Genomic DNA, 13,815 nt, shown 5'->3' with positions numbered 1-13,815 from the left:
ACAGCGAACTCGACGATAACCACGAACCGGATCTCCTCTACTCTAAGCACTATCCTACCGAGTTCTTAACACGTTTTCATATGCCCATCAATCCCAATGGCTTCCATAGGATCGCTGGTGTTCTGCACCGACTGTGGTAACATACTGCCCCTGTCCACGGGGTCCAACCGCAACCTGCTCGTGTGCCGCTGCTGTGGTGCCGAAAACAGAGGTACGATGTTCTCGAGGCGAAAATAGGACATTCGTGCGATGACAATCTTGTATGAGGGACTCTGTCACTGACTCGCTGTACTAGACACCTCTGTCGCGAAGACGATCTTGACCGAGTCCAAACCCAAGGACTTCCCCTCACCGCTGCGCCAGAAATTGTCTTCGGTTCAGGTCGTGGAGAAGCACAAGGTCAACGGCGAGGCCACGACGAACGAGACGTGCCCCAAGTGCGGTCGCACCGAAGTGCGCTTTACGACTGCGCAGATCCGTGGTGCCGACGAAGGTTCGACGGTGTTCTTCCGTTGTGACTGTGGCTTCCGATGGTCGCAGAACAACTGAGTGGGGGGTCTGGACGAGAAGACACGGACGCGACATACGCGCGGATTCGTTTCGTCATGTCGTCCCTCTCCGCGCTTCCCTTTGCGGAGCACCCTGTTGGAAAGCCTTATTTAATGATACCCATTTTACCCACGATTGTATTAATAGATAGAACAAAAGAATGTAACGATGACAATAGAAACTCCATTAGAAAATCAGATGCAGACGCTACAGATTATGATATCTCCAAAACTGTTATCCCTCCATTTTGCTGTGAAATTCAGAAGAATACACAAAAGACAGAGACATGACCATAGAAAATTGACTGCAAGCTCTTCTCTTACGCAGCAGTCGCCGCGGCCGGCGCGGCCTCGGGGATCAGCGCGTACTCGGCCTCGCCGCCTTGCTCAAACTCGGCCATATCTAGGGCCACAATGACGCTCTCGCGCACGACCTTCTCCTTGTCGTGCAAGAACAGCTTCAGAGTATCTTCGACGCCCTCCTCGTCGCCCAGACTGCCTAGTGCCTCGGCCGCCTCGTGGCGCACCATGCTGGCCTCGTTGACATTGCTCAGCGCGGCGGTCAGGGCAGGGATCGACGCCGGGTGCGACAGCTGGCCGAACACAAAGGCGATTTCGTGGCGGAAGAGCGCCGAGGTGTCTGCGAAGCCCTTGGCCAGGGCCTGGACAGCCGGCACGGCCGTCGGCAGGTCGGGCGGTGAAGCCAGGTCGCGCAGGGTGAACATGGCGCGGTAGCGGCGGAACAGCGGCAGCGTGATGTCCATCAGGTCCTTCTCCAGGACCTCGACGGTCTGTGCGGCGGCCTCTTTGTCGGCGGCGTTCTGCGCCATCGGCGGCGCCGGGTCGACAGACGCAAAGTCACTCGGGCGCAGGTGCTCCTGGGCGCGCTGGGTCGAGTTGGCCCACTCGATGCGGTCGATGGCAATCTCGCAGGTCTCGCGCACGACAACCTCTTCGCCCTCACGATCGCGGTACTGCCGGAGCAGCTCAAGGTCGGCGGCGTTGCCAAGGGCACCAAGGGCCTCGGCGGCCTCATGGCGGCACATGGCGTCTTCGTTCACGTCGGCAAGGACATCGCGCAAGGGCGGCGCGGCAGCGGTAGCATTGCCCGTTTGGCCAAGACAGTAGGCGAGCTCGTGTTTGAGAAGTGCCGAGGGAGACGTGAATCCAGCGGCGATGGCGTCGATGGCAGCCTTGGCAGCAGGCAGGTCGATACCGCGGTCACCAGTACCTTCCGTGGCCTGCTTGGCCAGATGCTTAAGGGAGAAGAGGGCTCGGAAGCGTATGGGAAGGGGGGTCGTCTCGTCGCAAAGAGACTTGCGTAGGGAAAGGACAGTCGCATCGGCCGCGGCCAGGGCCTCGGACTGGTCAGCTGCGGCCGTCATTATGGATATTGAAGAGGTGGACTGGTCGTGGGTAGTCGATCAAAAATCCGAGATATGAAAATAATTGTTGTGTCGGTGTTCGTCGCGATAGTTTTTTTTTTTTATTGTCAAGAGGTCTAACACGACTCGAATAGGCAATGGACGGGCGCTATAAAATCTGGCAACGTCAGAATATTACAGTAAATTTCGCCGGTTCGGAGGGGCAAATACTGTTTTTTTAGGTGGGGTGCGCAGCGATTAGATAAGATAAGCCTTTATCGACTACGCGTTTTAGAATCACCAGCGCGAAGTCCAGTCAGAGAATCAACAAGACGAAACGGATACAAACTTTCCTCAAAGTAGTTTTCTGTTATTCCGACCATTGTATGGTGCTCTGTGGTGTTTTAAAGTATCTGCATTTTATGACAACCCGCAGCTAGAAGCGAGTCGAGAAAAGTAAAAAGTCGGTATCGATTTGTAACAAGGTGCCCACTTGGCTGTACTGTCGAATTCGTTTTCAAAATCGGAAAGATACTTCGGCTGTCGGGTACAACGTGGCGGCTTTTCAGGTTCAGATGCAATCTTGTGTGGCCGTGTGAGGGGTGCGCGTGATGTTGTACCACGCGTGTCGCATACGGATCGGCATGCATCCCTTGAGATTGGCAGACGGAATAAGACATGCGGGCAACAAATGGATAGCAAAAACGGCGTTGGAAAAAGATGAATTGATAAAAATGGGAAAGAAAACAAACCAAATATCGCCCAGTAACTGTACACTCGTAGGAGACCCAATACAGCTCCGTATGCAAACCGTTATCCATAAACCAATGATGATCGTGATCCAAAAATATGACGAGAGGCAAATGCGAGAAATGCAGAATTATGAAACACGCAACGCAGACAACCGATGGGAAATGCAAGGAACAATAAATTAAGCCCGAAAAAAGAAGAGATAACATACCATACACGGGCCGCGAGACTTCCCAGGACGACGAAGATGCAAACAGGTCACGCAGCTGGCAGCCAAAATATTACACACAGGGAGCTGGGCCCGGACTGTAACGAGGAAGGTGAACAGACGAAAAGAAAATATCCAGATGACACATTGGGAGAATCAACAACATTTGTGCCGTTGCAGTGCGCTGTCGTTTCGTGGCGGCTCACCGGGGGCATTGGTGCCATTCGGGTCTATGGACACCTCCGGCGAGAATCCCGGGGCAAACAACCAGCTACGGCGGTCGCGTCCCACTCGGAAGCTTCCGCGCGGGTTGTTACTATCAAAGTAGCCCCCACCATAGCCGTAGCCGTGACTGCTCTCGCCGCCGCTGGCAGATCCGTAGCTGCCGTCACCAGTCATGGACGGAGGGCCACCTGGGGTTGACGCTGCGGCCAGCAAGGCTTGCTGCATCTTGCGGTTCTGCTCGACGAGCTTGCGCGTGACGACGCGAAACACCTCCTCGACGCCCTCACCACTCTCCGCGGATATCTCGTGGCACGCGTCCCAGCCAGCTTCCTGGCCCCAGAAGCCCGAGCTGCGTTTCGAACTCGGACTGCGAGGTTCGGGCGGGGAAAAGGGAGTTGGATTTGGTGTTGGAACGCTCGACGAGGCACCGGCACCAGATGCAGCACCAGCAAAGCCACCCGCTCCAGGTGCCAGCCCGGGGAAGCCGCCTGTATTGCCTGTCAGCATGCTGCTGACAAGCCCGCCAGCGGTAGGTGGTGGTGTGCTGCTCATCCCGGGGGCAAGGTTCTCGGCAACATAGGCGATGCAGCGTTCAAAAGGCACCTCGCGTTTGGACGGGTCGCTGGCGACAATGTCGGCCTTTGTGCCGACAACGTGGAGAACAATGTCGGAGGGAAGGTTACGGCGTAACTCCGTCAGCCAGATGCCCATTTCGGCAAAGGAGTTGGCGTCGGTGATGCTATAGCAGAGGATGCAGGCGTTGGCGCCGCGGTAGTAGAGGCGGGAGATGGAGCGAAAGCGTTCCTGGCCGGCTAGGAAGAGCATGTAAGTTTTCATATTTCATATTTCAGAACAAAACGGGAAAAACGCGTCATGCATAAAGTAAACAATTTTTTTTTAAAAAAAAAATCCCAACATGCAGCACCGACCTGTGTCCCATATTTGCAGACGGACAACCGTATCCGAGTCCGAGTCGACGACGCGCTTTGTGAGAAAACTGGCGCCGACAGTCGACGTGACCTGTGATGGGTCGAACTGTCCTTTGCAAAAACGCGTCACAAGCGACGTCTTGCCGACGCCCTGGGAGCCCACGACGACGATCTTGGCCTCGAGCGAGGACATTGTCGACGACCGGGGGGGATGCGTGGAAGCTGTCGTGGACGCGAGGCAAAGAACGAGGCCGTAGGATATAAAGGGAACGGGAGGAGACGATGGAAAGGAGGGGCGTCGACAATCGACAAAAAGGGGAATGAAAAGAAACAATCAATATGGAACAGTGTCCAGGGGAAGGAGTGAGTGGAGGTGGAAGGACCCCTGGCAGATGGTGGAGAAGGCGCGGGTAAGGTGAGAGAACATGCAATGGAGGGGAAGTTGCGTCTTGAGGCAAACGACGCCCAAATGCAAGTTCAAGGAAGGAAGCGACGGGCACGGGATAGCCAGGACTTCACAGCCTAAGGAGAGAAGGAGCGTGACACAAGGGAAAAGGGGTGGGAAAGAGCAGTTGTGTGTGAGGCGCGACTTCTTCTTTCGGACGAGGCTGTACGTTTGGGCTGTCGCGATTCTGTCTAAGCGGGCCTTGTTTTGGTGGTGTTTTGGCCACAGTTTGCTAGGTTAGCCTGACCTCGATCTCCCATCTGGTGGCCCAACCTTTCAGTAGTAGACCGACATTCGCGACATTGCGTGATACTGACGATACAAATTGGCCAACAGGCCGCACATTCAACGGGAGATGCAACGGCGTCAGCGCTTTGTGGCAAAAGGAATAGATACGGACAAAAGGGGCAACTGCCAACGAGAATCAAGAGTTGCCACAAACAGAAGGCCCATGCTGCGATAGCCATTCTCCCATTGAAAGGGGAAGGAGCGGCCTCCAGGTTGCCGGAAGGAGCAAATGCAGCAAGGCTAAATAGACCTATGAGGAGCCAAGAGCAGGCGTTGGAGAAATGCGGCGCATGGCAGCACTGTTTTGCAGGCGCTACCACACTGCTCTACCACACTGCTGTCGCACGACCACACCAGTCACAGCTGCAGCAGCACAGCGGCGCGACATTAGCGCAGTGCCCCACTAGCGCCTGCCGAAGCTGCAGCCGCTAACGCCCCGTGATGCACAGCAGGAAGGAGCTTGCAGCTTGGTTGATCGGATGACCGCATCTCATGCATTCACACCAAATCGCATCACCGCCAGACGACGTCACCTCCCTCACCCAGCACAGCCGCGGCCGCGCCTACGTACGTTGTCCCTCTGTTCTTTTCGTTGTTTTTCTTTTTGTATTGGCTGCTCTGTCTGCCGCCCGGAAACCGACATCATGCCCGCGCCGCAGGGCGAGCCGCCGGTGCTCGACGACCAGGCGCGGTTCGAGATTATCATGAAACACGGCCACCAGGACCTCGTCCAGGCGGTCGCATTCAATGCCTATGGCGACCGCTGCGCGACGGGCTCCGTTGACGGCAAGATCCGCGTGTTCAACCGCCACCGCGACGGCATGTGGCGGCTGTGCGACAACTGGGGCGCCCACGGCGGCGAGATTCTGGACGTAAGTTTCGTGATCGGAAACGGCGTTTTTGCATCGGGCTTCAGAAGCATAGTCTAACAACAATTTTTTTTTAAAAAAAAATGCAGCTCCAATGGCTGCCGCCAACCATCTATCCCAACCTGCTGGCGTCTATGGGCATCGAGGGCCGCTTCAAGCTGTGGACCGAGGACCCAGCAGCGGCGCCCGGCCGGCGCTTCAGCCAGCGTGCCAAAGGTAATGCCAAGGCCGCTTTTGAGACACGGTCGCCTCGGTCGCCGTACCGGTCGTTTTCTATGAAGCACAACGACGAGACGCGGCACACGTACTTGGCTCTGCTCGCGGCCGACGGCACGCTGACCGTCCTGGAAAACGAGGTGCCCGAGAACCTCTCCGACTACGCCAACGTCGACGAGCTGCGCGTCTGTCCGAAGCCAGCCCGCGGCGAGGAGGCGAGCTTCCGGGTGCAGTTCGACCCGAATCCGGAGCCGTGCTTTACGGCGCTGCGGGCGGGCGTGCGCGCCGACTCGCTGAGCCTTGTGGTGGCGGCCATGGACGCGGTCAAGATCTACCGAACACGGCCCATCACGACGACGTCCTACGGCTTGCAGGGTATGGGCCGCGCATTTTACCTTGCCGCCGAGGTCAAGGGCCACCGCGGGCTGGTGCGCGACATTGCGTGGGCCCCAGGCAACTTCCGGGGATACGACATTATTGCGACGGCGTGCCAAGACGGCTATGTGCGTGTTGTGCGCCTCGACACGCCCTTCTCAGCCAACGAGGACGGCAAGACGTGGGCGGCGCACGACATTGTAGTGAAGACCGGCGACGGGGCCGGCGGTGGCTCCAACAGCGTCAACGCACGGCGGAAGCGCGACGGCAAGCCCGGGTCGTCGTCGGGCGGCCTGATCACGGCAGCGGCGGCGGCGTCGGGCTCCACAACACCCGCCGGGCCCAGCTCGTTGTCGACGCCCGCCTCTGTGGCGTCGTCGCTGTCCTCCACGACACGCGACCTGGTCCCCGACGCAGGCGCCTCGGACGAGACGGGTGGCACGCTGCTCGACCCGCACGGGAACAGCAGCGCAATCAGTTCAACGGCGACGTCGTTCTCGGGACTGCCGCCCATCCCAGACGCCTCGACACACGGCGGCGGCATAGCAGCTGGCGACCGCCACTGGACGGGCGAGGCTGGGCAGGTGCGGCACACGGTGCGCGAACTGTCCAAGCTGGAAAACCACCGGACACCCGTGTGGCGTGTGTCCTTTGACGACGATGGCCAGATCCTGGGCAGCGTAGGCGACGACGGCAAGCTTCTGTGCTATCGACAGACACCAGACGGCTCGTGGGCACGGAGTTCAGAGTTGACAGTCATGAAGATGCGCATGGCGGCTCCATGACAGGAGTTGGGTGGGTTTTCTTTTACTTTTTCTCTTACCTTTTTTGGCATTTACTTGGCCAAGGTGTACGATATAATGTGGTGAATATGCCATCTATTTTTTGATAATATGAATAAACTCCCGCAAGAGCCGAAATGACTATGCAAGAAAAACAAAATGTGAATAAATACTGTACAGGAATGTCACGCTGCCGACTATTCCAACTGGGAATATGCTGTTGACCTGGCTGAGCCACATCCTCTTTACCCGTTAACCACGCCGACGCTTGCCGCCACCGCCGCCCTCCGTCTGCATGTGCCGCTTCTTGCCCTCGCGGCTCCAAAACTCTTTCGTCTCGCGCTTCTCACGCTCCGCCCGCTTCGCCTCGGCATCCGCCACCTTCTGGCGATGCTCGGCGCGCTTCTCCTCCTTCTTGGCCGCCCGCTTCTGCGTGACATCGCGCCGGATCGTCGTGAGGTTCTGCAGCAGGTTGCGCACCTTGCGCTCCTCGCCGCCGACCACCACCGCGCGCTTCTGCATGTACGTCGTCTTCTTCTGCTTCTTGGTCTGCACAATCTGCGACTTGAAGGGCAGCGACGCCGCCAGCTGGCGCGGCACCTTGAGCGTGTTGAAGTGCCGCTCCTGGCGCACGACCTCGCGGTACTGGCTGTTGCGCTGCTGCGGCGTGGCAATGTCCGCGTCGCGCCGGATCTCGCCCGTCAGGCGCATCGGCTGCCACCCGATAAAGTTGTTGGCCGGGTTGTAGAAGCGGTGCGGCTTGATCGGGAACCACGCGCGCAAGAACACAATGTCGCTGAGCAGAATCTTGTCTTCAAACGTCGCACGGAACGCGCCCTCCTGCTTGAGCGCGTGCTTGATCTGGCCGCGGATGCCCGACACTGTTTTGATGGCCGCGCCCTCAAACTTGGCAATCTCGAGCGCCGAGTTGAACATGTCCTTGATGAAGGCCGTGTTCTTGAAGATCTTGTACGGCGCGCCCGTCAGCTTGAGCTTCTTGACAATCTCCGTCGACTCGTCCACGCTCAGCACGCTGCCCGTCGCGGCGATGCGCAGGCCCTGCTGGTTGATGGGCGCCGCCGCCGAGAAGTTCTTGAAGCACACAAAGCCCGTGTTGGGCGCCACAAACGGGCCGTAGAACTGCGCGAAGCAGTGCATGTGCTCGGGCGTGTACTTGAGCATGCGGTTGCGCGTGCGCGAGTCCGAGATGCTGTAGATGGGCATCGTCTGGAACCGCCGCCAGCCCAGCGAGAAGATGAGCGGGTCGTTGGTCTTGAGGATGCGCTTGTGCCAGCGGTGGCGCTTGATGCGCACCTGCAGGAAGCCGAAGCGGTCTTCTGTCGCGGTCAGGCCGCCCATGATCAGCGGCATGCGCGCCTGGAACATGCGCACAAACTCGGCCGGCACGCCCTCGAGCACCATGCGGCCGTACTGGCCCGCACGGAAGCCCTCGACGGCCACGCGCTGCCGCTCGTCCAGCTCCTCGTACTCGGCCTTGTTGATGTCGAGCTGCTTCTGGATAAGCGACTTTTGCGCGTCGTACCAGTCGTCTTCGCCAAACTCGTCTGCCGTTGTGCCGGCCTCTTTCCGTGCCTGCGCCTTGGCATTGTTCAAACCTTCACGGTCTTCCTCCTCGAACCGCAGCCGCAGTTCTTGCTTGCGCCGTGCGTTCTTGTCGCGCTCCTCCTCAAAGCTCTCCGGTGCCCCTGCCGTGTCGTCCTTGTCTTTCCGGGGGCCGTGTTTCTCGCCCGTCTCGAGATCCTCAAAGTCGCCGTCGCCCTCGCTGTCCGAGCCGCCCTCGGCGTCGCTGCCGAATGCGCTCTCGTCCTCATCCTCATCCTCGTCGCCCTCTTCGTCGTCAAAGCCACTCTCGTCATCGTCGCCCCCACCGCTCTTCTTGGACTTGACGGACGTGAATCGCGACCGCAGCGCTTCAATGGCATCCGGCGTCCAACGGGACTTGAGCTCGTCATTGTCGGCCGCGGGGAGAGACCGGTCTTCGGCTTCGTCTTCGGCCTTGTTGGCATCCTCCGTCTTCTTGAAGAAATCGTCCTCCTCCTCAATATTGTCCTCGGCTTCCTCCTCGTCCTCCTCTTCGCCCCGCCAGCGCTTGGCGACCGTACTGAGCGAGATGGAGGTGTCGTACAGCATCCGTGCCAAGTCCTTTACCTGGAACGGCCGTTTCCGCTTGTGCAGATTCCGTGCCCGCTCCAGCATATTGTCCTTCCACCGTATTGCTGCGTCCTCGTCGTCGTCAAAGCCGTTGCCCTCGTCGCCGTCCAGTGAGCCCAGGTCGGAGTCACTGTCCGCAAACTCGAGCGTCTCGCCGTTCTCGTCGTTGTCGCCATTGCGGTCGCCCTTGTTACGGAACATCTTGCCGAGCTTCGTCTCGTCGAACTCGCTCTCATCGAATTCGTCGTCGTCGTCGTCGTCGTCTTCGTCTTCGTCCTCCTCGCCGTATTCGCCGTTGGCAAAAGCACCCTCCCCGTCAGACGAGCCGTCATCGCCGTACTCTTCGTCTTCGCCCTCGCCCTCGACCGCGCCTGGCACGCGCGCATTTCGCTGCTGTTTCCGGCCCGAGTTGAGTTCCTCGGCAACGATCCGACGGCCCTTGGAGAACAGCTGCACACCTTCCTCCGTCTCACCCAGCAGCTTGCGCTCGCCCTGCAGACCGATAATCATCTCCTCGCCCTCGTTCCGCTCCACGCCGACAGCGTCCTTGTCGAACGTGAACCCGTTCTCGCGGTAGATGTACACAGCATCGCCATCAATCTTGAGGCCGCTGCGGTCCGACATGGGCGCGTACAGCTTGCGGTCCTTTTCGTCAAGACGCCGCCGGCCCGTCTTGCCGGTCGCTTTGGCCGCGGCCTGCTCCATGGCCGGCGTTGGGCACGGGTCGGGCAGGGCCTCCATCTTGGCCACGGTAAAGTCACCCAGACCGGGAATGTGCACGCGCTGGCCCTGGGCGGCAAAGTTGGTGCCGCGCAAATAGCCGGTAAAGGCGATGGAGCGGTCGCACAGCTCGTCCTCCTCGATCTTGGTGGGGTGGGTGACGTCGCGGAAGCTGTCGATGACGGCGTAGGGGTGGGAATTGCGCCAGATGAGCGGCCGCGGGTTCTTCATGACAGACAGGAAGCGCGACAGGTTGTGGACTTCGCGGTCCGGGTAGCGGCCGTTGATGACACCTGACAGGTAAAAGAGATGCGCGCCCTGGTACAGCTCGTTCCACAAGCGGTGTTTCAAGCGCTTCTTGGCGTCCTTGAGAGCCTGCGGCTTGCGGAACAGGTCGAGGTGGGTGAGAACGCCAAAGACGTTGCCGGGCATACCGGTGGCGGCCAGCACATTGAGGAACTCGAGCGTCTCCATCTCGAAGCCGTAGTTGCCGTCGATCATCAGCAGGACAATGTCGGCGACCTTGGCCACGTCGACCATGGCCTCAAGCTCGTTGGGGCACTCAAGGAAGGTCAGGCGCTGCTTCTTGGACGTGACGACGGTCACGGGGCCCTGCGGGTCGGTGATGGTTTCTTTGGCATAGCGGCGGATCAAGGAGCGCATGAGAGTCGTCTTGCCCACGCCGGACGGGCCGACAATGGTGACGAGGCGCGGTGGTGGTTCATCGGGAAGACGGTCGACGAGGGGGACGTGGAGGCGCTTTTCTTTGATCTGAAGAGGAGGAAAGCGTTAGCACACAACACACCCAGCAAAACCAAACATGCCAATGTACTCTGAACATCTCGATGGACTCACATCGTGGGACCGGGCGGCACTTCTTTGAAGCCTGCCTGGATTCGAAAAAGCAAAGGCCTTGGGATTGGGTCCTGGAGAAGATCAGTATGTCTGTCGTCGGAAGCGAGGCGCCGGCGCGTGAAGTGAAGTGAACGGAAAAACTACCCACCGGAGTGCTTCTTCTTCTCCTTCGACTTTCGATGGGGCTTATGGGCTTGGTCTTCCATCTTGCCGCATCACTTGACGAGGATCGTGGGTCGTGATGCCGGTTTCGGTGTAAGAAGAGGCGTCAAATGGCAGCGGAAAAATCGAGAGTAAGAGCGCCCTGGCAGAAAATTTGTGCCTACCGCATCGGGCGGCTTCAGTCCTCTGGGCGATCTCAAAAAATTCTGGACTATCTTATCGCAGACGGCAGGAAGGCGCTTATCGATAAGGAGCATGGCGACCGCCTTTCGCTTCCATGCTTGGATCCACGTTGACCAATCAGCGGCGGCAGTGGACCCCCCAAAGGCGCTGAGCTCCTACCTATCGCACCCACTAATACTATACCCCTCCAGGCTGTGATGCTCCTGCCGTATTACGAATGTAGCCATTCAGACAGCTGAAGCAACTGACAGACGGCAAGAGCGAGCACGCGACGATCTAATTCAACTGCATCTGCTCACACAATCCACGGCCATCGATACACAATCTCGCCAACCACCACATCCGTCATCCCATCTACGGCGCGTGCCTCAGGAACCTGCGGTTGTTCCCCGCCGGCACCGAAATGACCGAAATCGTGGCAAGCCAGACGCCTCCCATCCTACACGGTCCGTCCGAAAAAGAGCGGAAATATGACCGGCAGCTTCGGTTGTGGGCAGCCAGTGGCCAGGCGGCACTGGAGTCGGCCAACATTCTCGTGCTGAACGCGGGTGGCGGCACCGTGGTCGTCGAGGCGTTGAAGAACCTCATTCTGCCAGGTATGTCGCGTGTGCGTGGAGTGGAGTACGCACGACATGGCGACATGGTTGGCGGATTTGGAAACTGACAAGACAGGAATCGGCCGGTTTACAATCTACGACGAGGCGGTGGTTGAGGAGGCCGATCTGGGCGTCAACTTCTTCCTTGACGAGGCCAGCCTAGGCAAGTCGCGGGCCCAGAGCTGCACGGAACTGCTGCAGGAGCTCAACCCGGAAGTCCAGGGTGAATGGCACCCAAAACCACAGGTATGTCGGAGGAGATTTGGGACATGTGTAGGAATTGTACCGGCTGTTTTGGATGCAAACTGACTGTCTCAGGCAAGCCTCGACCTGGCAAAACTGCTCGAGACGTCCCCGACATTCACCATGATCCTCTACGCCCACCCTGTCCAGCAGGACACCCTTGACCTCCTCGACAAGTATGGCGAGGAACACAAGACACCCCTCGTGTCGGTCCACTCGGCGGGCTTTTACTCATACTTCCGCGTCCGGTTGCCCGGCGCCTTTCCCATTGTCGACACACACCCGGACGAAACGGCAGCCACAGATCTCCGCCTCTTGGCACCGTGGCCGGAGCTGACCGAGTTTGCTCGTGAGCTGACGGGTCACATCGACGACCTGGGGGCTCATGAGCATGGCCATCTTCCGTACATTGCCATTCTGTTATATTACCTGGAGCGCTGGCGCGAGGCCCATGGTGGCGCGAACCCATCGACATACAAAGAGAAGACGGCTTTCCGGCAGACCGTCGCAGATGCTGCGCGGAAAGACAACCCGGAAGGTGGCGAGGAGAATTTTGACGAGGCTGTGGCCGCCGTTCTGCGGAACATTGACCGGCCATCGGTACCGTCCGGTCTCCGGGAAGTGTTTGAGTACGAGCCAAAAGGATTTGTATGCGGCCCGTCCGTCCTGATGCGATGCTTGTCCGGTATTGGTTGAGTACTGACACACAGTAGGAGCTGAAGTCTGGTTTCTGGATTATCGCCAACGCCGTCAAGCAGTTCTATGAGAAGCACCAGGCGCTGCCGCTGTCCGGCAAGGTCCCCGATATGAAGGCGGCGTCCCAAGTGTACGTGAAGCTGCAGACAATTTACAAGACCAAGGCCCGCAAAGACGCAGCCGAAGTGCTAGCGACGGTACAGGCCGCTCCCGGCGGCAAGGACATTGATCCGGGTGAGGTTGATCTCTTCTGCAAGAACGCTGCGTTTGTCAAGCTGATCAATGCGACCCCTCCCGGCGAGAACCGCCTGGTCAAACTGTTTGGTACGTAGTGTACAGGCCCTGTTGCACTGATGCACGCGTTGTCATTCTCTTGCCATACGGCTAACACGGTGCAGAAGACGAAATGGCCAACGACGAAAACGTCGAGATCACAATGGCGCCGTTGTCGTTGGTACCGATCTACTTGGCCCTGCAGGCGACGGCGCACGCGCCCTCGTCCTCCGCGGAGACCATCCTCAAGGGCATTGACGGGCTTGTCCCGGGGGCCAGCCAGTACGAACGAGTGGCCAAGATTGCCGAGGAGCTGGCCCGGACGGGCGGCAGTGAGCTGCACAACGTGTCGGCTCTGACGGGAGGCATGGTGGCGCAGGAGATGATTAAGATTATTACGAAGCAGTACGTGCCAATCGACAACACGTGCGTCTTTGACGGGATTACGAGCCGATGCCAGATTCTGCACTTATAAGAAGGGAGCCCGCGAATAAAAAGGCACAGCGCCATGTGGCCCCTCTCTGCACGATATATAACGAAGAGGCATGGCAGTGATCAAAGATTTATAAGAGAACAAAATGAAAAGAAAAAGAAGAAAATAATAATACATGTCACTTTAGAGAAATGCGGCCAGTGGCAGGCTCAACTGTATGGGTTGCATCAAAGAAAGGAGACCCGTGGCAAAGCAAGCGAACCACGACCTGGAGACAAGGGTATCCCTCTCCCTGCTCACGAGTTATGTACAGGGAGGGAGGCATGGCGCAGCGGGGAGACGGGCAGAGGGCAAATTAAAAGCGAGTTCGAGATGGTGGGTGGCTGCGTACGTTGAAAAGACGCCGTGGCGGAGGAGAAAATAAAACAAAAGAGCGCAATTGGCCGGGGGGGGGGATCCTGACCGCACGTTATATACTGTCTG

The 13,815-nt window shown here is 58.5% G+C and overlaps 6 protein-coding genes across 6 annotated transcripts; 3 read left to right on the top strand and 3 right to left on the bottom strand.

Moving 5' to 3' along the window:
- Nucleotides 1-96: 96 nt before the first annotated feature.
- SPBR_03869 (DNA-directed RNA polymerase I subunit RPA12) lies at nucleotides 97-549 on the top strand (the record flags this gene model as incomplete). Its single annotated transcript, XM_040762159.1, has 2 exons — nucleotides 97-211; nucleotides 296-549. The coding sequence occupies 2 exons, from the start codon at nucleotides 97-99 to the stop codon at nucleotides 547-549; spliced, it is 369 nt and encodes a 122-aa protein (XP_040622803.1).
- Nucleotides 550-868: 319 nt separating this feature from the next.
- Nucleotides 869-1,933, bottom strand: SPBR_03793 (deoxyhypusine monooxygenase; the record flags this gene model as incomplete). The annotated part of the gene is made up of 1 exon (XM_040762083.1): nucleotides 869-1,933. One exon carries the CDS (start codon nucleotides 1,931-1,933, stop codon nucleotides 869-871), a length of 1,065 nt encoding a protein of 354 aa, XP_040622802.1.
- Nucleotides 1,934-3,026: 1,093 nt separating this feature from the next.
- Nucleotides 3,027-4,217, bottom strand: SPBR_03775 (ras-like GTP-binding protein; the record flags this gene model as incomplete). The annotated part of the gene is made up of 2 exons (XM_040762065.1): nucleotides 3,027-3,899; nucleotides 4,050-4,217. The coding sequence occupies 2 exons, from the start codon at nucleotides 4,215-4,217 to the stop codon at nucleotides 3,027-3,029; spliced, it is 1,041 nt and encodes a 346-aa protein (XP_040622801.1).
- Nucleotides 4,218-5,401: 1,184 nt separating this feature from the next.
- SPBR_03700 (nucleoporin SEH1) lies at nucleotides 5,402-7,002 on the top strand (the record flags this gene model as incomplete). The annotated part of the gene is made up of 2 exons (XM_040761990.1): nucleotides 5,402-5,629; nucleotides 5,716-7,002. 2 exons carry the CDS (start codon nucleotides 5,402-5,404, stop codon nucleotides 7,000-7,002), a joined length of 1,515 nt encoding a protein of 504 aa, XP_040622800.1.
- Nucleotides 7,003-7,251: 249 nt separating this feature from the next.
- SPBR_03568 (ribosome biogenesis protein BMS1) lies at nucleotides 7,252-10,952 on the bottom strand (the record flags this gene model as incomplete). Its single annotated transcript, XM_040761859.1, has 3 exons — nucleotides 7,252-10,662; nucleotides 10,747-10,817; nucleotides 10,895-10,952. 3 exons carry the CDS (start codon nucleotides 10,950-10,952, stop codon nucleotides 7,252-7,254), a joined length of 3,540 nt encoding a protein of 1,179 aa, XP_040622799.1.
- A 542-nt stretch (nucleotides 10,953-11,494) lies between these two features.
- Nucleotides 11,495-13,374, top strand: SPBR_03661 (amyloid beta precursor protein binding protein 1; the record flags this gene model as incomplete). The annotated part of the gene is made up of 5 exons (XM_040761951.1): nucleotides 11,495-11,687; nucleotides 11,764-11,933; nucleotides 12,006-12,578; nucleotides 12,644-12,950; nucleotides 13,025-13,374. The coding sequence occupies 5 exons, from the start codon at nucleotides 11,495-11,497 to the stop codon at nucleotides 13,372-13,374; spliced, it is 1,593 nt and encodes a 530-aa protein (XP_040622798.1).
- Nucleotides 13,375-13,815: the final 441 nt, after the last annotated feature.

Source organism: Sporothrix brasiliensis, assembly GCF_000820605.1.
Source record: "Sporothrix brasiliensis 5110 chromosome Unknown Cont14, whole genome shotgun sequence".
NCBI classification, from domain to species: domain Eukaryota; kingdom Fungi; phylum Ascomycota; class Sordariomycetes; order Ophiostomatales; family Ophiostomataceae; genus Sporothrix; species Sporothrix brasiliensis.
This window is presented reverse-complemented; position numbering and strand designations above follow the sequence as displayed.